Genomic DNA, 24,402 nt, shown 5'->3' with positions numbered 1-24,402 from the left:
TGAAAAATAATGCATTTTCATCTGACTGACCTGAGCTTTGATTAAGATTGTCAATTTTAATCTGAATGAAATGGACAATTTGATGTATCCACGGCAACCTTTGGAGACAGATTGGATTTTACAAGTATCGTGCTCTGCAGGACGTCTTTTTCTTGTTTGTTTGTTCCATTGTTTGTTTTTTTTAATGCTACAAGTCAATTTTAAACATCTTCACAAAACTTCACCACAGAGTAGTGAGTGTGTCCATCCATCCATCCATCCATCCATTGAGACCATACTCTGCACAGACTGCTGTCAAAGCAGTCTCCTTGGCTATTGGGCACAATCCTGGGCGGGTCACCACTCCAACACAGTACACCAGCAAACTGGCACTCATTTTGCCGACCTCAGAAGGATGACAGGCTGAGTTAACCCCAGCTGGTATTAATTCAACAGCTGAGCGGGATTTGAACTCACGACCCTAGGATCCCAAGCCCGCCACCCTAACCATTAAGCCAACACCAGGCATAGAGTAGCGTGTCATAGGCAAGAAGCCTATTGTTTTTGAGGTCAAAAGGTCAACAAATTTGTCAAGTTTCTAAAATCCTCAATTTTCATCCAATTGACTCGAAATTTGAACAAGATTTTCATATCAGCTTGCTGAATTCAACCACCAATTACATTTGAGGTCAACAAAGGCCAAAGATCAGCATAGGCCAAAGGTGAACAACTTCGGTGCAATTTCTGAAATCCTCAATTGTCATCCGATTGACTTGAAATTTGAACAGAATTTGCATATCAGGTCAATGAATTCAACCACCAATAATTTATGAGGTCTAAAGGTCAAAAGGTCATCATCTAGGCTATATTTCTAAAATTGTCAACTTTTATGTGATTGACTTGAAATTTGAAGGTTTGCATATCACATCACTGAATTTAACCACAAATTATTTTCATGGAAAATTTGTTTTAAGGATTTTGCAAGTATCATGCTCCACACGACGTCTTTCTTGTTTGTTTGTCAGCACATCATGTGCCAACATAGAATACAATTTTTACATGGTATCGTTTTTCAACCGTGTACCTCTATAAATTAGAATGCGAGTACGTCTGTAAAATATGAACAATAAAACCACACAAACATCAAATAAACAAGTCCTGGCGAGTGTCTGCAATCTTTGATTGCTCTTTCAGGTTATTATTGCAATCGCTAAATCACATGTCCAGTGATTGAAATTGTGGATTTACCTCTGTCTCCACGATGGCCGCAAAGTCCATCTCTTGCTCCAGCAGGGTTAGGAAACCTTCACCGAGCACGGCTCCCACAAGCATGTGAGTGGCCACAAGAATACGATCAGGACGAAAGACTTGCACAGTCAGTAAACGTAACAATGCCAGCCCAATCGAACCTACGTATGTCACACAGAAATTATCAAGATCATCTCTCATGCACTTAGGTCACGCATTCCTAATTGATGAAGTAAATCTTAATCAGGCCTGGATTTGAATCTCTGTATACTGTAATTTCCGATTGACTGGCGAGACAGTAATTGACATGATGGTGAGTAATTGTGTAATTTATTAACTACGTTAGTACAAGGACTGCTCCATGCAGCACAAATCAGTTGAACACATACTGGCAAGACAGATGAACAAATTGAATTATTTCGCTTCTTTAAACCATACACATAAGACAGAAGCACAGCAAGAGGCATGAAAAGGTGCGAGAGGATTCTTACTTGGAGGTTCTTTGGAAATCCACAGGTGTGGCACAGACAGCTCTGGGGAGCGACAGGCTAGCCAGGCATGAAACTCCTGCAGGCAACACAAGGTACATGCATGGCAAGAGATTATATAATACTCTATCCTACCACACAAAACAGATGAGGTTTGCAGAACTGACTTTTGGTCTGACATGGAAAGCTGTGTCCATTGAACAGTTGGCTTAGTTAAGAAAGATCTCGAGCCCAAACTCCTCATGAAATCAGGAAACGCAGAAACTTCTTTAACCTTTAAGCCGGCACGTTTTGGAAAAACTGTCGTTCGTCACCTGGAATCTGCTGTGACCCTGCCATTTCTTTGTGAAAATTTAACAAGTAAAAGTAACATAGAAGGCATCACTTTAATGGCAACCATTCAAACATCGTGAACCCAAATTCTCTGAAATGAAACATATTCAGACCCAAAAGAAAAAATATTTGAACTATGCTCTTTGTAGACATATAGTTTGAACTATGCTCTTTGCAGACATATAGTTTGAACTATGCTCTTTGCAGACATTTTTGTGACATTTCTCACACACCATCTGCAATTTCGTGTCCCTTGACCTAGGGCACATGTAACGACGCTTGGCGGGTCTTTCCCTGGCCGGTCGCGGTTCATTTATCTCGTACCCCATAGCAATGAGACCAAACTTGGCTCCTTTCTGAATAGCTAGTGGGGTTTTTTTCAGGAAACTTTATTGTCCACACAATCAGAGTAGCAAGAACAGCAACATCTATCATGTTGAAGAAGACAGCCATGGGCCAGCGCAGAATCTTCCATTTACAGGTGTACAGTGTGAACAATGGTCCAATTTATCAACTCCACCCTTTGTTTTATTGTCATACAACACTATTTCAGACTTGTGTTTGGGATTATCTTCTTGTCATGAGGATGGGTTGAGAGGCAGATGATGCTTTTGTTTTTCTTGGAGACACAAGACAATTGTGAGGTTTTCACTAAATCCAAATGTTGACGATTCCACTTCACGACAAGGACTGTTTTGCATTCGAGGAAGAATGTCAGGTTTATTGCTTCTCAAAGTCCCTTCCAGTGTGGTATTTTGCTGCAGAAGTTCAATGACTCATGAAACACTGGTGAAGAAATTGTCCATGGTTACATTTCTGCCCGTTTTGTACCAAGGGGATACGTGATTCTTCACCACCCTTGTACCATGGTTCACCTCCCAGGCTCCATTCAGAGGTTTACCAAGGTACACCTGGCCAGTCAGCAGATAGCTTCTCTCACTGTCACAGTTCCATCAAATCTTGATGCTGTATTTAGCTGGTTTACTGGCCATGTATTGAAGAAAGGGACCACTACCCCTGTATAGTACCAACTGTTCATTCAGTTATAGAAGGGCCAGGTATGCAATATATAGGCAGGGCAGCATGCAATATAAAAGTCCCAAATGTCTCTGATGGCCGCAAGTTTATTATCTTCCCTCGGTACGAATCGAGTATTTCAGTTGTCAAATCTGAGGGAATGTTGAAACCTTTTTAGGTGCATTGTTGCCCTGAACATATGTCCACCAGTTCTAAGAGACCAAAGTTCATCGAGCTTCTCATGGTTGCTCTTGAACAGACCTGTGAGAATCAATAGTCCCACTAATTAACTCAGCTCAACATAGGTAGATAGGTTTACAACTTTTTGGCGGCTGGTCAGAATGAATTTCATTGTATTGAAGAGAAAGAAATCAGGTCATTTTGCTTGGGGTCTGGTGAGACCCCAGGAGCCAGGGAATACTGTTTCTAACTTCCATCACTTATTCCTCCAAATAGTTTCATGCAAAAACTGTTCATATTGTTAGTTGAATTGACACTACTATGGGAGGATATAACTGAAGGAGACAAATGACAAAACATTAGTTATGGAAAAATCAAGAGGAATAGCCCTGTGGGGTCCCCACAGACCCCACACGCTAGTTTAAAGGTTAAGCCTACCTTGTCAGCTTTCACTCTATCTGCCAAGGCATGGAACTGAGGCAGCTGAGCAAGTCGAGCAATGCCTTCAATTTGCTCAGAACTCAGACCCGGGAGCACAGCAAGGCTGCTTTCAGTCAGCACGATTTCCTTTCCACGCAGGAAGTGCTGGAACTCCGACTCATAGCTGGGTTCACTGGAATGATGGACAAAAAGGAATTTGGAGAAAGGTTGGAGACAGCATGTTGTTCTTATCTCATCTGCGGAATCAGACAAGTTTCCTGATCCACTAATTGAGGCATTTTATAACAACTTTTGGCAGTGGAGAAAAACTTTGTGCTGGCTGTTTCCAAGTGAATAACATAACTTGATCAAATGCATAATCACTACAGTGTTTCAAAGAGTGATAGTCACAGAAATGACAAAAGATGTTCCCGACTCACCATGGATTACCTCTAAAGAAAAGTCATGGGACATGAACAATCTTATTAGCAATGCCTAAGAAGTCGTAATGTGTGGCCATGTCATAAATTACACTAATCAAAGCCTGGAGACTTGCTCTCACATCTAAGAGTTTTTGATATGTTGGATGTGACTTTTTCCACCATTCCTCGTCATGTGAATCCGATTGCTTTCCAGATTTTGTGGTCATTTTTAATCGAGCCCATAATTGGCATCCCAACATATCGCACAGTGGTTAAATGAGGTTCACGTCAGGCCTCTGGACTGACTGTAGAAGTGTCGAGAGGATGTTTTCACAAAGCTAATTATTGACGATGTAAGTATTGTTGGAAGGCAAATTGTTGATTTGATGCAAGTGAAGCCCGATAATGCAGAACTCCACCAGGGCAGGTATTGGTCTGTCATCCAGAAGGTCACAATCAGATTTGTCCCTCGTCATACCTTTCATGACAGCCACAGGACTGATTTCAAATCAGTAATAAACATATCCAAACCATTAGGAGCCCCCCCCCCACCTCTTGGAGCTTCATTAAAGATTCTGTTTGGAAGGAGGCTTGTATGAGCTTGGATATGTAGTTGACCTGATATTTTAGGAATTTTTTTGGATATACTTTGTCTATCAAGCCAATTAATACAAAAGCATAATGTACAAAGCAAGAGGTGGACGTTTTGTAAACTTTACAAATGACACCAATATTTTGTTCAGGGTAATACATTTTGTATTTTTGCAATACAGTACAATCAGAGCCAAATCCTGCGAGAATGTGAAATCACCCACAATTGTGGGGATACAAAGACTTTGATGCCTTAAAGACATGCATAGTGCCAATATGACATTTGAACATAACATACAAATAAGAGATGAGAACATGCAAAGGTAAAGAGGGAAATAATGCAGAGGTTATGTTATTTTCCAGGTGCAGGGATGGTGCACTGATCCACCCTCACCCAATAGACCTGCATACTGCCGTCTCAAATAGCTAAAGTTTGAATACAATTTTAAGTGATCAGCATATCCTTGTTTGAGCCATACAGATACAATCCTCGAAGGGTTTTTTGAAAGCAAGAACTGTAAGCTTTTGGTCCTATGGACATTCCATATAAATGTAAACTCCTTCCTTTGGAATATTGTGCTTTAAAACAGAGAAGACTGTTCGCTGACCTTTTGCACTGCCAATTGATGATCTTCACTTTTAGACATATCAGACACACATGTGGGAGATTCTCACAACTGGAAGGAGGAATCCCATTACTTTGATAAGATAGTGTATAAACAAATGGAGTGAGAAGGGAGAAGATGAGTAGTATACCAAACCACTTTTGATACCCTTCTATCTTTGTCAACTCATTGCCCACCACCATGAGTACCCTCCCAGAATTTATTTCCTCCAGTGTTTAAGGATCATAAAGTAGCTTGCATAAATATGAGTATAACAAGCACAACAAGAACATGGGGAGACTTTATGACACTTTATGAAATACGAGTATAAGATGTGGGACAAGAAATATGAAATACCACAAGCAGAACAAGGACATTAGGAGATGAGGGGGGAAAAAAAAAATCAACAGAGTATGGGAACGTAGAATCATGAGCTAAGTGCTCAGATGGAAATGTCAAGCAAACGAAACAAAGATAGAAACTAAAACGGCACTCAGAGGATGCATTCCTCCACCAGTCTCAACAGGTTACGTTTCATATCCCACTAATAGGACGGATGTGCATCCAGACCTGAACCAAAATCGAATTGGCTTGTTCTTGTCAACGACCCAACCCATCCACTAAGTTTTGTCATAACTCGTCCACAACTTTTTGAAATATATATATATATATATATATATATATATATATATATATATATATATATATATATATATATATATATATATATATATATATATATATATCGTTTTTAGTCCTATCTCTCAACGGTGAAGAATCACTTTAAAAATATTTTAAGCTCGTATCTGGATCCGGATCTTCACCAAAATCAAATAAATTCATCCTTGTCACACACCCAACCTGTCCACCAAATTTAGTCTGATTCTGTCCACAACTTTTTGAGATATCCTGCTCACAGACAAACAGGGTGAAAACATAACCTCCGTCCACCTTTTGTGGCAGAGGTAAGAATCATGAGGAAAACAGTGACTTGTCTTATGTGCACCTGCTCATGCCCTTGAGGCGAATCCGTGCCAACAGCATTGCAAATGTCATGTGATCCAGATGTAGCATGCCGCGTCCCACACGATTAAATACGGCCTGTAAAGTCACACCAGACATCATGGATGATATTAAAAAAAAAAACATGTTGTACTGATAGTCAAAATGAGGTGAAGCAATCATAGTACAGTATAATGAAATGTTGCAAGGTGTTGAATATTTGGTAGTATGCTGAGATGTAAAGTGTGCACAATGTGAATGGATTTTGATCTTTGAGCCAATGGTCATGGTGCGAGTAAAAATATGCATCAGGATGCCTGGAAGAGATCCTTGGTGAGGGTATTGAGGCGCTGTGTATGGTCAGTGAGGCCTTGCAAACGTGGATTCTCATAGAGCACAGCATGGTAGACGTCCAAGAAGAACTGTAGTGCATACTGATATAAGAAGTGGATCTGTAGGCCAGGAAACAGAACAGAGCATGAGAAATACAGCACACCATAAGCATGATGAACATTCCATATACCCTTTGCTTGTTATGCTGTAACTTCCCATAAACATGAGAGTGATGGGAGAAAGTGGACAGTAAAGCACACCAAATGCCTGAACCTCATCCTCAGCTTCATTATTATAGAAAATAACAGCTCATTGATGTCCCTACCTGATTAAGGGCTTCCATGGTGAAGTAGATGCTGCTACATGCGGTGGATAATGGCAGGTATTGCTGAGAAACATTCTCGACCTCTCCCATCACCACATCTGTTTCTTCCACTTTCCTCATCACCTCTCCTGCTTCACGCTTCAGATTCTCCAGAGTAGTAATGATAGTATCATCATCCAAGATGCGGCCTTTTACCTCGTTTAGGGCCTGCAGCAAGGACTTTTCAAGCTGCCGGAGACGAAGCTGGAATTCTCCTGAAAGGAACCGAGTAATCGAACATGCGTCATTGTATCATATCCTCAGTGACTATCATTATCTCATCACCAAAAGAGGGAGTGTTCTGAGGTACTCTATGATTGTTTAAACCACAGGGGAGAATCCAAACTGGATTCAATAACATTCAGCATTCCCTTGATAGCTTCCAGATATCACTGACATTCAGTATCTTCCAGACACTTGTTTTGATCATAATGCTTTGTGTCAACTTTTTTATATCCCTTTACTCCATTATTTGAAATGTAAATGAGTGGCTGGCAGGATGGCCGAAAGCTAGAGGTATGCACACTCGCCTCTAAATTGTCTCGCCTGGGTTTGAATCCCATCTCAGCTATAAACTGTCCGACTGGTGTTTCACAGGCAGGGTGATTCATCAATGTGTGTGCTGTCCCTCAAATGGGCGTAAAACAGGCAATACGTCTGCCATCATTCATTGCTGGATGTTAAAAATCCCAATCTTTACGAAGAGTAGGCGAGCTATCGCCAGCATTATGGCCACTTTCCAAATTCCTGCCATAACCCGCAGAGGGCATTGCATCAGCAGCACAGTCGCACCCTCAGCCAATTGTGCTACCCTGCATCTTTGTGCAACACATGAAGAAGAAGAGGAATAAGAAGAAGAATGCAAATAAGTTTATTTCTGTTTTTTTTTTTTGACGAGTCTTGAAGATGATGATCCAATTAACCATTTGAGGTAAACTGCAGTCGCAATAGACCAGAAAAGGTCCAAACAAGGCAACACAGTCAAGCCACCACTCGGCATACCAAATTAATTTGGAATTTGGTCTGGGTGGTATCTGGTCTATCGGCCTACTTAAAATAAAGATAATACAAGATATTTAATGTGCTTAAATATGAAACGGCTGAAAAGGCACTGAATGTAACAGCATGCTCTGCGATGCTTTCTCTATTGGATTTAATTGCTCAGGAAATGAAGCCGAGGACAACACAGCTACACAGGCCAGCATGGGGATGGTTGAGATAATCTTGGTACTTCTCAATTATTGATGACAGAGGAAATATAGATAAGTATTATAATAATATCAACCATAACAGACATGATACCAATGGTTATTACTATCAATGGCATAATTATTGGGAGCCACTCACCTTGCAGTTTGAGAAGGTCTGAGCGTTTCTCATCAACATCTGGCCGTTCAGCCTTAAGCACTTCATTCAGACACTGGCTCTGCAAGCTGCTCCTTGTTACCGTAAAGTTAATGAATGTGACGCGTGAGCACAGATCAGGTGCAAACTCAGCCTGGTACAAAAATACCATTAGCTTGGTATCTTCCAGTGATATCAACAAGTTACAAACACACGTTTACGCTCATGCTTAACAGAATAAAAACTTAACTGAGACATGGAGTGCCGATTATGGAAAAGCAAGGACATAAGACAGTTTAACTTCATCAACACTATCATTCATGATTAACAAACATATACAAGCTAAAACGGACTGTTACAATACACAGGCCATGTCATGGTGTCCAGACTCCTTCAGCGATTTCCTTCAGTTTTGCCCTGGCTTTTGCATGACGTTGTTGTGTGATGCCTTCTCATACACAGAAAGCTTCTAAAATGTACATTATTGGCTATAATTAGGGAACTTTTGATTCATAAGAAACAACAATTTCCATGAAACAGAAAAGGAGGCTGGATGAAAGAATCACTGAAAAGATGGGCTGAAAGAGGGAGCTCCATCCAAATCTGAAACTGCACATTAAAGATCGTAAAAATTTCATGAGCCCCATGTGAATATCTCTCCCAAAACATTTCATTACCGTTTGGAAAAAAACTGAAACCCTCCATCATGAAGCATGCCACACATTTGAGAGGTTTAATTACATGTGCAGCAAGGCTAGAAGCAATGCTGAAATTTTTGGCAACTCTGTTCATTGGCTCTCCACTCAAAACTGACAGAGGTGAATGAGGAAAAATTAAACTTACTCAAACTATCTCTGTTACCTGTGAGCAGGTTATATTTTCACCCGTTTGGCTGTGAGAAGGACATCTCAAAAAGTAATGGACGGATTCGAACAAAACTTAGTGGACAGGTTGGGTGTGTGACAAGGACCAATTGATTTGATTTTGGTTCAGGTCTGGATGCAGATCTGGCCTCTCAGTGATACAATACGTAAACTACTCGGCCTGGGGGTATGCGCTCTATCGAGTGCCATTGCAGTTACAACTGTGATTCAAAAAAAGTTTTCATCTCTAGACTATCCTTGATACCTGTCAGCTAAAATTGATACTTGTCATTTGTCTCTTTGGAATGATGACTCAAGATGAGGCTTTAGGCATGCTGTCTTACATATTTGATATTCTGTTAAAAAAAAATAAAATCAAACAGTTCTTCATTCATAATCAAATGTTTAACATGGATTCTAACTTACACAATCAACTCCAATTTCAAATCTTGCTTTTTAATTTTGATAAAGCCAACAAGATCCACCAATAAGCTAAAGTGAGTCAGGTGAAGCATTGAAGCGAGCCCCATTTCATATGAACATCGTTGTGACGACGAGAGATGATAATAAATAAAGAAATCACAAAATAATAGTGTAATATTTTCCAAGATGGTTCAAGAAAGAAAGCCAGGGAAAGTTTTATTTTTAGCTTTGGCACCGTGGGGTCGCGTGTTGACAGGAAGATGACAAAGGAGGGTGATAGGTCAATGTCCTGGTCTCCCAAGCTGATGAGCACACGACCACCTGTTCGTCGCACCTCACGATTTAACACGGGGTTCAAAATTGGGTCGTAGCTCTCCACATCCTGAGGCCAACAGATTGGAGTAACAAAGAAAAACAAATGGTCAAATTGATAACACTTTGGTAACTTTCAGTTTGTTTACAACATTTACTATTGGATCTGACTTATGAGTAAATTAAGTTTGCAATCCATGAAATACAGAAAACCCTAAAACATTATAACAGTACAAAGGAGACAAGTACCATGCAATGACGTGTCCATAGAATAAACAATGCTCCTGAGGCCATGGAAATATTAATATTAGTATCTAAGAAGGTCAACAATGTACTGTATGTTTGAATACAATGTAATGTTCATCACTTGACAAATGTTCTCTCAAACAAGAAATATAACTCAGCAATGAGGTGCCAAATCAACGTTTCTCCATTAAAAATAGAGCAATTAGGCCCCGACACAAGGTTTTACCCACTCAAGCACCGAAAAACTCTCGTGGAATGGCCAAAGAAGAATAACGCACATTACCAGTCAAATGTTTTAGAACCCCCCCCCCCCGTTTTTTTCAGTTTTTACTGAAATTTAAGCAGTTCAAGTCCAGTGAATAACCTGAAATGTTACAAAGCAAAGCAGTAAACTGCCAGAGGTTAAAAAAAAGAAAAAGTTTAGGTGACCAAAAACTGAAAAATAATGAAAATTTCCGAGTTGTTAAAAAAGGCCCTTTTCAGGGAACAAGTAATGGGTTAGCAACTGCAGCTGTTCTGCAGCAATGGAAGTAAATTAAGCCTTGAAAGTTGATGTAAACAATTCCTGCAGATGTCCCAACTTTTGTTGATTAGTTACAAACCCTCTGTCTGTATAAAAGCAGTGTTGGAACAGACTGTGTTGCGACACCCTCTGAAGCATTATTTGGACAATATTGCACTGCAGGAAGTAGTATATTGCTATCATAATGGTGAGAAAAAGACAATTAACAAAGGAAGACAGACAGACCGTTATAACCCTTAAAAGTGTATGTCTTTCCTTTAGAGAAATTGCAAAGCAGCCAAAGTGTCAGTCAGTACAGTTTCCTACACCATCAAAAGGCACTTGGAAACTGGAGGAAACTGACAGGAAGAGGTCTGGCAGACACAAAGCCACAACACAATCAGAAGACAAGTTTCTGAGAGTCAACAGCTTGCGTGATAGGCGGCTCACAGGACAGCAGCTTCAAGCACAGCTTAACACTGGTCGAAGTAATGAAGTCTCAGTTTCAACTGTGAAGAGAAGACTTCGAGCTGTAGGTTTGACAGGTCAAGTGGCAGTAAGAAAGCCATTGCCAAGATAGAAAATAAGAAAAAGAGGCTTGCCTGGGCCACCAAGCATGGCCAGTGGACAACTGAAAACTGTAAGAAGGTCTCATGGACTGATGAATCAAAATTTGAAATCTTCGGTTCATCACGCAGGGTTTTTGTACACCGTCGAGTAGGCGAAAGGATGGTTCCTCAGTGTGTGACACCAACTGTCAAACATGGAGGAGGAAGCGTGATGATCTGGGGCTCTTTTGCTGGATCCACTTGCACAGAGTGACTGGTACCCTGAACCAAAAGTGCGACCACAGTATTTTGCAGCGCCATGCAATATCCTCTGTTCTATGCCTAGTTGGTGAGGGGTTCATTCCACAGCAAGATAATGACCCAAAACATACCTCCAGGCGATGTCAGAACTACCTTAGAAGAAAAGAACAAGACGGGAGGCTTCATATCATGGAATGGCCAGCACAGTCTCCAGACTTTTTTTTTTTGTATACCTTGTCGAGGCTCGTGTGTGAGCTAACATACAACGCACAGCAAGGGGGGCATGAGACAAGAGGAGTGGGAGTGGGAAGGAGAAAACAGTGGGGAACAGAGACATTAGATCTGTGGAAAGGAGAGGGATGGGGTGGGGAACATGGGGAATACAAGATGGACATTACAGGGACTTTCAGGAAGGAAAACGGAATTTGAAGGAGGTGGACTTGGGTGGATTATCGGGGGTAGAAAAGATCGAGGATTTGGATGGGGGGGGGGTGAGGAGGTGGTGGTGAACAGCTGTTTTGAAGGCCTGGAGGGAAGAATGGGATTGAATGGAGTGAAGAAATTTATTCCAAAGTTGGGAAAAAAGAGGAATGAAAGAGTGAAGGTGAGCAGTGATTCGTGATTTTGGTAGTTTTATCAGAAGGGGGTTGTTGGCGGACCTTGAGCACCCTGCGGAAATGTAGTGGGGACAAATCGCAGAGAGAGCACGGGGAGCGAGGCTGGAGAGGAGATGGTAGAAGACAGAAAGACCACCGACCAGCCTGCAGTGAGAGAGTGAGAGGCCCAAAGACTCAGCCTCATCATGGAGATGCCAATGATCCGAAATGCCTTAGTTTTCACAGCGTGAAGCCGGGAAAGGTGGGAGTCAGGAGCACCAGCACAGAGGGGAGAGCAGTACTCCATCAGGCTGCGGACGAAAGCTTTGTAAGTGGTCAGGAGCTCAGGTGGGCCGAGGAAGGACTTTGCACGACGGAGGATTCCCAGTCGGCCACTGGTTTTGGAGGCGAGGTTTGAAATGGAACTTTCCCAGGAAAGGTCATGGCAGATAGTGAGACCCAGAAGCTTGAAAGAAAGGACTTCTTCCAGAGGATTTTTGAGAAAGTGGATGGGGGGGGGGTTTCCAAACGGTCCTTTCGGAGAGACATCGTGAGAGTGTGAGATTTGTCCGGATTGAAAGATATGTTCCACGTGTTGGACCAGTTTGTGATTTTACCCAGATCTGCAGTGAGCGAAGAAGCTGTTGCTTGCCGGTCTGAGGGATGACTGATGGTACGGCAGAGGGTGGAGTCATCAGCAAAGAGATATAGAGGATTTTCCAAAGAGTTGGAGAGATCATTGATGAAAACCAGAAAAATAACAGGGCCCAGAACGCTACCTTGAGGAACTCCAGCCTGGACAGGAAGAGGGGATGAAAGAACTCCATTTAGGGCCACACGTTGACTGCGACAGGAGAGGAAGTCTGCGAGCCATGAGTGGAGATGGCCTTGGATACCATGGGAAGAGAGTTTGGTGAGCAGGGCAGGGTGCCAGACTGTGTCAAAAGCACGTGATATGTCCAGGGATACGGCTCGAATTTCATTTCTGGCATTGAGGACCTCCATCCATGATTGGTGGGAGAGTAGAAGCAGCATATCCAGGGTGGAGTGACCTGGTCTGAAACCAAATTGATGATCGGAAATCAAGCCATTGGAGAAGAGGAAGGATTTAATGTCTGAAGTGATGATGAATTCCATAACCTTGCTGATGATTGGGAGAAGGCTGATTGGTCTGTAGTTGCAGGGATCTGTTTTTGCACCATTAAACCCCATTTTTGACTTAAACCCCATTGAGTTTGTTTGGGATGAACTGGACAAAAGGGTGAAAGCAAAGCAACCCGCAAGTGCAACACATTTGTGGGAACTTATGCAACAGTGTTGGGAAGGACTATCCAAATAATATTTGAGTTCCATTGTGGAAAGAATGCCACGAGTATGTTTGGCTGTTATATCTGCAAAAGGTGGCTACTTTGAAGAGTCAAAAATTTTGATTACATTTTGTTCAACAAAACGATTCCATGAATTCTTTTCTATCTGCAATTGTTTATTTGTTCTATGCTTTAATTTCAGAGAACATTGAAACATTAAACTGCTTAAATTTCAGTAAAAAACTGGAAATATGCGGGTGTACAAGGAAAAGGATGTGAAGGAAAGTTGTGTGGTGAATGCAGTGCAGTACCTGCACTAGAAGTGGATTACCAAAACGCAGTGCGCTCTCCAAGTTCTTACGGAAGGCATCATCCAGGAAACTTGTGCGTGTGATCTTCCGTTCCTTATACTCATTCATGATGAACTCTGTGGCCTGGCCTGATGGATCGATTATCAGTGGGTACCTGCCAAGTGCACATTTTACTCAGTCGATTGATAGTAGACCAGAAACCTGCCTTTTGAGATCATGTCAGTACTGAGCAGAGAGACTGAGCTCGGAAGCACAAAAAGAAAAGACGAAATTAAGTCACAAAAAGCGCTGTAAAAGTCAAAGCATGAAATATATGACCTGTTAGAAACATACCTGTTAAATCGCTTCAGCATGATGGCGTTCTCAGTGCAGAGATCATCAGTAGGCAGCGAGTTTGCCTGCCAGCGAAGACGCTCGTCGGCGTTGGAGAGGTACTCTGTCCGTGCGATGTCTGTGCGAAACTACAGATGGGGCATACAATTTTCACTCAAAAGAAGAATAGTCTTTCTCTCTAAATTAAAGTCAATGAACCCTCAACTCAGCATGCCCTCATATCGATTTCCCACACAGACATAATAATAATAATTACCAGTGTTCATAGAACACATTACCCATGCAGTCTTGAGAAACTAGGATATGGGCAGAGTCTACGAGCAGCAAATTTGATTGGTCGAGATGATGTAAAATGCCATAATATTTTGGCCAAGTACTACTAAACGGAAGGGTTTTGAAAGTGCCAAAAAGGCAATTTGCGTTATACAGTGTCAAAGTATATACAGCAGTCCCACCCCGAACGTGGGTTTCCTCATCGCGGTTTTACTCTATCGTGGTTGAATTATTGTGGTAAAATGTGCCAATCGCGGCATGGGTCCCTCACTCTATCATGGTCTGGCGCGGAGGAATACACAATCCCGCATCTCTGTTTCAACTCACAGTTGCTCTTTCAATCTCGAGCCACATGGACTATCACGTGATTTAGTTTGATATCATGTGATTTAGATTGTTATTGTGTGATATCACGTGATTTAGGTTGCTATCACGTGATATAGTTTATTATTGTGTGATATCGCGTGATTTAGATTGATATTGTGAGTAGATGATTAATGGGGTTTCTAAGGCAGCCATTGAAATGAATGGGAAAAAAGGGAAAAACTCTCTGAATCAAGCCCCAAAAACCCAAAATAGGACACTGATTTCCTCCCCTCCCATACAAATGAATGGGGAAACCTTTCTGACTCAAGCCCCAAAAGCCCAAAACAAGAGACTGATCTCTGCCCCATTGAGCAAATGTAAAATTGAGACTTACTGAATAAAACACTTCTTTCCTTTTATATTTTCATTCCACTCAAAGAGCGAACCAATGAATATTTGTCCATGTTCTACTTTCGGGAATAAATTAATTTTATTATAACATTCATCACCATCGAGTACATTCATAAAGATTACTTTGGAACTTAGTTCTTGGTTTATGTGTCTTTGTTGAGCAGAAATAAAATGATAAACTACTCTCAATGCTCTTATTTGACCACCTCCTGAGCCACATATCATTTTGAGATTGGAGTAAATTGTCTTTCCATTATTCAATTGATAACCATCAAAGTTTTCAGTCCATTCAAGGATATTAATTTTTTTGCTTTCCATCCGCCAACTTATTTGAAATTAAATTTGTCCGCTTATTTGTTTTATCAACTTTTACCGCGGTTATTTCTTCAATAAGACTTATTTGATATTTCACACATTCTTTATGTTTCCCATTTAAATACCAAGGCTGATTACATCTCCACTCTGGTTTGGTTATTGCTTGGTTCTATCATTTATAAATCAGTAAAAAGATGGCGGTAGCCCGTTAAAATCCCCAAACCAATATCTTAACACTTGTACTTAGAACCACAAGGGAGACTATCGATTCCATTCTCTAAAATATATCTTCTATCATCAAAAGCTCCTCATGCTTTCTTATTTATTTCTTCTGTATATAAGTGGCTGCTCTTAGAGCACCCTTATTCTGGACATTTCCATCTGTCTGTCTGTCCGTGAAACTTTGGTCAAGCCTAGGGGCTAAACCACTCAACCGATTCCAATGAAATTTGGTAGGTAGGACCAATATTTCTGGGAATCGTGTACTTTCGAATATGGGACTCCGGGCCCTAGCAACGGCATAGCAACGGCCCTTTAAAGTGGTCAAAAAAATCGAAAAAAAAAATCGAAAAATCGAACCATAGAGTTCTGTGCGCAATCTATCTAGCTCCCTTCATGCCAATTTGCAGCCCTAAAAAAATATTTGTAGGAGGAGATAGGTTTTGGGCGAGTACATGTCGAACATTTCAGAAACGGTTAATTGCGAATATCTCGAAGAGAAAGAGTCTGATTTTGATGAAACTTGGGTGAAATGTGTACAATGTGGCTAGCATGTACACAAAAATGAATGGTTGCTATGCACACCTCCGTTGCTTAGCAACAGATAAAATACTTCATCGTACATCATACACTTATTGTGGACTGTACAAAAAAATCAATACCTCCAAAACTGGCCTCTGAGGGACCTGTTTTTTGTGCCCAAGGAGAATGTCTTATGACTTACAGCATCATATAAAAAAAATAAAATCTTTAGCGAATAGAAAAATGGAATTACCAGGGCTGCCATTTGTGAGACTCTATTTGGAAAATTGCCTGAAATTTCACAAGGCGGGTTTCTGGGCGCAAACTAAGAGGGCTGTGATAATCATATTTATTGTGCTAAATTGATTTATAGCATGTACATGAATATCGGCTCATCGCGTCGGCCAGCTTTCCAGAGAGCGAGCAGCCATGTTGTATTCATTAACCTGTATTCATTAACTTCTTATTGTATTCATTTTTCTGTACCCTTCCTTCTTTAAGGTTAAACAGTTGTAATAATGTTTAAAGTTTATTGGTTCCTTGATTATATTTTTCTTTATTCCCTTTAACTTCTTATCACACCTTTCAATGTTATTATTATCAATATAAGTAAAAGCATAACACTTTGATCACAATCCTATAAATTCACTCATGACCTTCCCACCCCATTCATTAACTTCTTATTGTATTCATTTTTCTGTACCCTTCCTTCTTTAAGGTTAAACAGTTGTAATAATGTTTAAAGTTTATTGGTTCCTTGATTATATTTTTCTTTATTCCCTTTAACTTCTTATCACACCTTTCAATGTTATTATTATCAATACAAGTAAAAGCATAACACTTTGATTACAATCCTATAAATTCACTCATGACCTTCCCACCCAATTCATCTTTAAACTTACCAATAACCTTTTTAATCTTTGAGGAAAACAACACATCACCTGACTTATAATTCCTTGTATCATATATCTATCAATATTATCAATCATATCCTCATATACATCACTTGTCTTAATTTCTAATATAAAACTATCTGTATCCATATATAACAATGACACATTATCCTTATACTTTGATTTTAAATTATTATAGTAATAGTCATACATTAACGACTTTGACAAGTCAAGAATTGATGTTCCTATATAAATAGGTTTATCCATTTCAATACTCTCTTTTTTCAAATGAATAGCACAAAAGTTCTCTGAAAACACCTCCGTTCACTCAAAACTTGGTCTATTAATTAACTTTGAAGCCTGTTTCCAAGATGTAGCAAGTCTTATGCTTTGTCGATTCCTAACTTTTTCCATAATCTTTCCAAATACAGCATTATTCATTAATTTATAAAAGTCCTCAAAATCTGTTTTTGCTTCTGTTCTCCTTTTTGTATTAAAATCAATATACTTCTTTAACCAATGACTTTGTTTAAATTTCAAAATTCTATGAATTTTTCTCACTCTCAACCCAGCAGATAAATATTGTCTCAAGTTCCTTTGATGCAAAACATAACTTTCTTTATCATTTAATGTAGCAAGTAGTTTTTCTGGAGATTTACCTTTTATATTAAATGACTGTTGGTAATCACTTAACCATTCTTTTCTTGGACTTTCTTTATCAGGGGCACAGGGTAGGTCTTTATGTTTGTTATGAAGTTCTTCTGGATATTTTAAATCAACCTCAAAATAATATCCAACTTCAGCTTCATCTAATTCTTTTTGAGAGGAGATAACAATGTCAAGTAAAACTTTTTAATAATGTTTTTCTTTGACCCATTTAAGTTTTCCATAAGGTAAAGATTGAGACATAGCCCACCCATACAAATTGTTAGCATCATAATACATCAGGTAAGAGTTGTCCTCATTTTTATTATAATCAGGAAGACATTTGTTATTTGCTTTAGCATATCTCTTGGAACATACTTGAGATATTCCTCCTCTTTTAGCCTTCTCTATCATTAAAAGCGTATCTATATCACTGATTAATTCCAAATTTTGTTTTGTCATTTTTAACATCGCACTCCAAGCCAAACCCGGGGCTGTGTAATAGTGAACGGGGTCTAACCTATTAGAATTTTTATTATGACAGACTGTTCTAAAAGTTTCAAACACATCAGCCAATAACAATACATCAGTTTTAAGATACAAATCATGATATTTTCCAAGATTCTTCATATTAAACTTCTCCCAAACCTTTTTAGCTTGTGTATAATCTCCATCAGAAATATGAGTTTTATTCAACTTTCCATAGAAACTTTCCCTTGAAGGAAGTTGTGTTACTTTAAACCTCTCAAATGAATCCATGAAGTCATACGGATATATTCCCTTTTGTGATAAGAGATCAATCTCTTCTTGATTTGAGAAATGTGATTTAAGATTCGGTAACTTTTTAATATTTGATGCAAAGTTAGATAATGGACTTGCCATAAACTTATACGTGTCAAGAAATCTGATATGGGTTATGGGGAATGTATGAATTGTTTTTGTGAATGAGATGTATTTTTGATCTGTGTTCGGAATGGCAGAAATATTTCCAGATGTCTTTGAAAGTTCTATTATAAATAGATGTGTGTCATAGTGAGCGTTGTTGTGAAGAAAGACAGGAATAAAGTTTGGTGGCTTGTAATTAAGATTACAACGGGAATGAGCTGGACCTCTATATTTACCAGTGAGATGACAGTGATCCCTAACCTTGGCCTCTCTTTCAATTTTCTCCTCACAAATATGACAGATGCTGTTCTTTCTAAATTCCTTTTTCTCTCCCTTTGTTAATGACATTGGTATGTAGGTTTTTACCATTATTTCTCTTAGTCTTACACAGTCTTTTTCCAATCGTCTTACACTCCTCTGAGGCATCTTCTCCTCTATAAAGTTCGAACTTGTTTTATTCATCACCAACGGATGATTTTATATAATAACAGAAACCACAAGGAGTATGTTTTTGATAGTTATTTGTGTATGATTTATTTGGATTTGGAGAAACTATCTATCTTTTCAAGGATACTTTCAAAATCAGCATATATCACAAACGGATGTTTTATAGATTTATTTAAATCTTTGAATGATATGTTTGAACCTGCTTTTGGTAAATTAATTACGGTTGATTTATGATTACTACAATATTTTTATTGTTGATTTAATCGTTGTTTTGTGTGAAAGCAGTTGAGGAATCTCTTACAAGGATACGTTTTACATTTTCTTTTATATATTTGTGATTTGGTTAATCTTGATAAATTTTTGATGAAAGCATAATGTGATTTTTCCTTTGAAGTAAAGTAGAGAAGGTCAATGTGTGTTTCATCATTTTTATAGTTGTTTGAAATTTTTAATGGCTGAACTTTGTTTGTGTCCGTTAATCCATATACTGTACATTAACAGATAGATTATTCATTTTCTCAAATTTAGGAATATCTCTCAATGAAATTGGAAACTTTAAATCTTTAACATTTAATGCATTCTCGCATTTCTTATAATGTTCAACCCTTTCAGGATTCCATTGTGGAGGATGTAGGTGAGCAAGAACAGACCATAGAAAACATTTATTATCTTTGTTTTGAATATTAACAACCTCTTTCTTAAGTTTTATCTCTTTTGGTAAATCAATATAAGAAGCTTGAAGAGGATCTAATTTTAAGATGTGTATATCTAAAAAGATTATTTTTGTAATAGAAAATCCACTCCCTACTACAGTGTTATCAACATCTTGTTCTTGTCTCTGGCGTTCATCGTAAACATCACATCTTACAGAATCTTGAAATGATGATATAAAGTGAGCGTTTGTCCTCATATAGGGAGTAGTTTCATCGCTTTGTCTTACCATATTCAATTTTACTCCCATATAAAACTTAAAAGTTTTCATTTCACTTAATGTGTTTTTAATTATAGTTTCAATACTTTGTTTAACCACATCAACAGCTTCCATGATTGAAGATGGTCCAGGGTCTTGAAAGCGAAACAATCTTATTTTTATATGTCCTTTAAATGCCCCATCAGCGTTTTCAATGGAGAATTTAGTGGCACCTTCCCTTTCTTCATTGTTCTTGTGTTTGCGTGATTGAAGGTGTTTGTTATAATTTTTAAAAAGAATATCATTATCACAATGTTTTGTTTCTTGGTCAAGTGGAGATATTTGTCTGAAAAGATTGAATGTGTTTGTTGGTTTGAAGGTGTTTTTTATAACATTTATATTCATGATTACAAGCATCGCAGTATGTTGTATTCACCATATTTATAGAATAAAACTTTGCTTAAAATAAAAATTTTCTTGATGAAAATTTTGTTGAATTTATAGGTGAATCTGTGCTGAAAACAATTTTATAGTCCAACTTTTTTCACTTAATAAATACAATGTATCAAGACACAAAACACAAGTTTAAATCAATCTCGTCATTTGTAAAAGATACTGAGAACTATGTTGAGGATGTAAAATTGAATAAAGATAAATATAACAACTATTGGATAAAAACAATTATGGTGAATAATATGAGTTCTTCAATTTCCTTTAGTGGAAGGGCTTTTAATACATCAGGAAGAACATCAATTACAGTAGCTCTGACAAAAGTTTCTCCTCTCCTTCTGGCAATATATTCAAAACTAGAAAAAGCAGTGAAACAAGAAAAAGTATTAAAAAAGAAAAACCTTATGGATGAAGCTTTAGAAAGAAAAGATAAGACCATCTGTAATATGCAAGGAGAAATTTGTATTTTTTTCAACAACCCTAAAGATGTAAATCCTGATGAAATAAAGGATGTTAACAAGCCGGTAGGCGACGAGGGATTCGCTAGGATCGAAGCGCTGGATACAATGCTTTTCATTCTGACCGATCCACCGACGAAGATTCATTGCCAAGACGTATTGGTTCACAGAGAATTGTTCCTCTGCCTGGCAAGATTTTTCCTATTGCGTATTTTGCCAACTGGCACTCCTCATAAAAAATAACGGTAAATAGACACCCTATTTTTTAAGGACGACCATTTGAAAAATAATCGGTTTGCTGGTTTGTGCTGTGGAGCCTCGTGTTGCAGGCACACGCACGCACGCACGCACGCACGCACGCACGCACACACACACACGGAACACCCGATAAACTTCTCTCAATGCTCTTGTTTGACCACACCTCCTGAGCCACACAATATTTTTCATAAGCGACGCCCACTTTCCATAAGCCACGCCCACTTTCCTACGCCACTCCCACTTTTCATTAACCACGTCCACTTTCCCTAAGCTCCGCCCACTTTCCTAAGCCCCTCATAAAAATGACAGTAAATAGACACCCTATTTTTGAAGGACTACCATTTGAAAAATAAAACCTCAATCAAAAATCGGCTCAAGTAAAATTTTCTAAATATCTGGAAGTGTTTAATTCTGAAGTCTCGTTTCTCTACATTCAAAACTGAAGGACAAGTATTGAAAATACTGCACGCGGTTTTTCGGCCGATGCACAGCAATGGGTGGTTGCTGGGCAACGAAATTCAAATGCGCACATTCCCAGTATATATTCCACATGTCGGCAAAGTTTCATTGAAATCGGTTCGCTGGTTCGTGCTGTGGAGCCTCGCGTTGCAGACCCACACACACACACACACATACACACACACATATACACACACACACACACACACACACACACACACACACACACACACACACACACACACACACACACACACACACACACACACACACACACACACACACACACACGGAACACCCGACAATAAGGGATATCTAGCATATATAGCGAATCCAATATATCACGTGAAATGACATTTCGTTCAATACGAGTTAAGGCCCTGTCACACCTTGACGATTTAGCCAGCATATGCCTGACGTATGAAAAATTTGGCTAAAACACTGGCACACGTCGAATACGTTATGGGTAAGTTTGTAAACGTTAAGAGCATGCTGGCATACATCGTAGTACGCTGGCATACGTCGTAGTACGCTGGCATATGTCGTTTTTTCCAAAAAAAATTCCAAAAATACGCTGGCATACGTAGACAAATTTTCCATGCTTGAAATTTTTCGACATATGCCAGCGTATGACTCACATGTTCCGCATAACACTGGCCAAAAGTTGTAGGCACGTTACGCGATCGTTGACACACGTCGACACATGTTACTTGTAAGTTACTCATAAGTCGAAACACGTCCACGTAATGTTTAGCATACTTGAAACTTATTTCTAACCTATGAGTAACGTGTTGTAGGCACGTTACGCGATCGTTGACACACGTTACCTGTAAGTTACTCATAAGTCGAAACACGTCAAGGTAATGGTTAGCGTCAGTGTTCCAGACCCCCTGTTTTTGTTTTTCGTTTTTTCTTCCATATGACGGTGATGTTGACACTTCGATTTCTATTGCGGTTATAATATAATAAAATTAATAGGCTGCCGCTCAACGATATAAATCATAACCGCACTAGAAACCGAAGAAAAAAAAACAAAAACAAAAAAAAAACAGGGAGTCTGGAACACTGACGCTAACAATTACCTCGACATGTTTCGACTTATGAGTAATGTACAAGTAACATGCGTCAACGATCGCGTAATGTACCTACAAACTTATGGCCAGCGTATGCGGAATGTGCGTCATACGTCGAGAAATTTTCAACATGCTGAAAATTTATCGACGTACTCGGCGTATGACGACGTATGCCAGCGTACTAAGACGTATGCCAGCGTGCTATTAATGTACACAAAACTTACCCATAACGTATTCAACGTGTGCCAGCTTGTTTTGGCAAATTTTTCATACGTCGGCATACGCTGGCTAAAACGTCAAGGTGTGACAGCGGCTTCACACTTCAATGTCTGGTGCGGTTATGATTTGAATCGTCGAGCCGCAGCCTATGAATAGCCTACGCCACGTGATCGTCGGCGATACGCTGCCGCGCTATGCATAAGTTGGACTATCATTGGGCAAGGTTGTGAACACCGACAACACGCTCAGCATTCGTTGGTATAAGTTATTTATATGTGATTGAAACGTTCTGTGTACGTTACGAATATGTTATGCATACGTCCAACACGTTATTATACGCCCAAAACTTTTTAAAAAACATCAATAGTTCAGCGTACGCCAGCGTTTTACATACATTTTGATACCTTGCCATATGCTGGCTAAAACGTCAAGGTGTGACAGCCCCTTGAAGGATTATTTTAAAATTACCTTTAATATAAAAAAATGTAGTAGTTGAATCTGTTAATGGAAAAAAGTATATAGATATAAATGGTAATGTTTTTTTTCCACCAATTACATACGAGTCATTATTCAACTGAAGATTTTGAAGATTATGAGACTGATGATAGTATCTCTGTTGGAACAGAAGACAGTTATGTTATAGAGAGTTTGTGTTCAAACGATAGTCATGAAAGTCGTTTTATAGATGATTGTGAAAGCACCAATGAAAGTACCGAAGATGATACTGAAGATGAATTTTATTTGAAGTAAAGTTTTACTTTATAAATATGAATAGTTTACTAGATTTTGAGCCCCTTGAATTCCCTGATTCTCCATATGACAAATTTGAGAATTGTCTGGATTGTGACAGAGTGGGATTAAACACAGAGTCAAAAGCCTTTTTAACAATGTATATTCTGTGATTATCTTCTAATTAATGATAATAAAAAATATAAAAAGGAATATAATTCTTTTAGATTTACCCCAAAAATGAATTACTTTACAAGATTGATTACAGAAATGAATGTAAAGTACGAGGGTGATAACACACCTTTCCTTACAAGGGAAGAAACTGAACGTATTGGAGAAATGTTCAAAGGATTGTTGTTATATATTATTGACGATTGCCATTTTCAGGGAAATATCAATACAAGATATTGTATAAATAAAATAATGGATTATCTTGGAATTAAACCCGAACTTAGGATAAAATAAAGAGTTTCTAAAAAAGCCAATAATAAATTAAATAACCTGTTTTCCAAATATATAAATGAATGATTTTTTTACCCATTTGGGAAAATAAGATAAAATTTAACAACCATAAAAATCTTCCAAATTCATTAAGATGTCTCATAGTTGGTTCAAGCGGATGTGAAAAAACCTGCTTATTTTTAAAGATGCTCCTTACTCCTAACTTTTTAGATTATGATAATTTAATAATTTTCACAAAGTCAAGTTTTCAACCTGAGTATCAACTACTCTCACAAGGATTTAATGCTGGTCTTCAAAAAGAAGATATAATCGGTTTATTTAAACTTCAAAACAAACTAAACGATTACAACATTGAAGATATAATACAACTATTTTGTGATACACAGAGATAATAAAAAGAAATTAAAGCCGATAACTTGATCTTAGTGATAATACGGATG

The 24,402-nt window shown here is 38.8% G+C and overlaps 1 protein-coding gene across 2 annotated transcripts in view; it reads right to left on the bottom strand.

The window, feature by feature from the left end:
• Positions 1–24,402, bottom strand: part of LOC147019568 (cytoplasmic dynein 1 heavy chain 1-like) — a 328,064-nt gene that overhangs the window by 57,804 nt on the left and 245,858 nt on the right. For both annotated transcript variants that reach the window (XM_085894142.1, XM_085894141.1), the window contains exons 60-69: positions 14,029–14,156; positions 13,696–13,849; positions 9,848–9,994; positions 8,330–8,480; positions 6,944–7,197; positions 6,603–6,737; positions 6,290–6,384; positions 3,684–3,858; positions 1,719–1,794; positions 1,228–1,388 (exon numbers count right to left, since the gene is read on the bottom strand). In XM_085894142.1, coding sequence (XP_085750268.1) covers positions 1,228–1,388; positions 1,719–1,794; positions 3,684–3,858; positions 6,290–6,384; positions 6,603–6,737; positions 6,944–7,197; positions 8,330–8,480; positions 9,848–9,994; positions 13,696–13,849; positions 14,029–14,156 — 1,476 coding nt within the window. The remainder of the gene's footprint in view (positions 1–1,227; positions 1,389–1,718; positions 1,795–3,683; positions 3,859–6,289; positions 6,385–6,602; positions 6,738–6,943; positions 7,198–8,329; positions 8,481–9,847; positions 9,995–13,695; positions 13,850–14,028; positions 14,157–24,402) is intronic.

This window comes from Eptatretus burgeri, chromosome 9 (genome assembly GCF_056783735.1).
Source record: "Eptatretus burgeri isolate ZD-2024b chromosome 9, Ebu_testis_v1, whole genome shotgun sequence".
Lineage (NCBI taxonomy): Eukaryota > Metazoa > Chordata > Myxini > Myxiniformes > Myxinidae > Eptatretus > Eptatretus burgeri.
The sequence above is the reverse complement of the archived record's forward strand: the minus strand, read 5'-3'. Positions and strand labels throughout refer to the sequence as shown.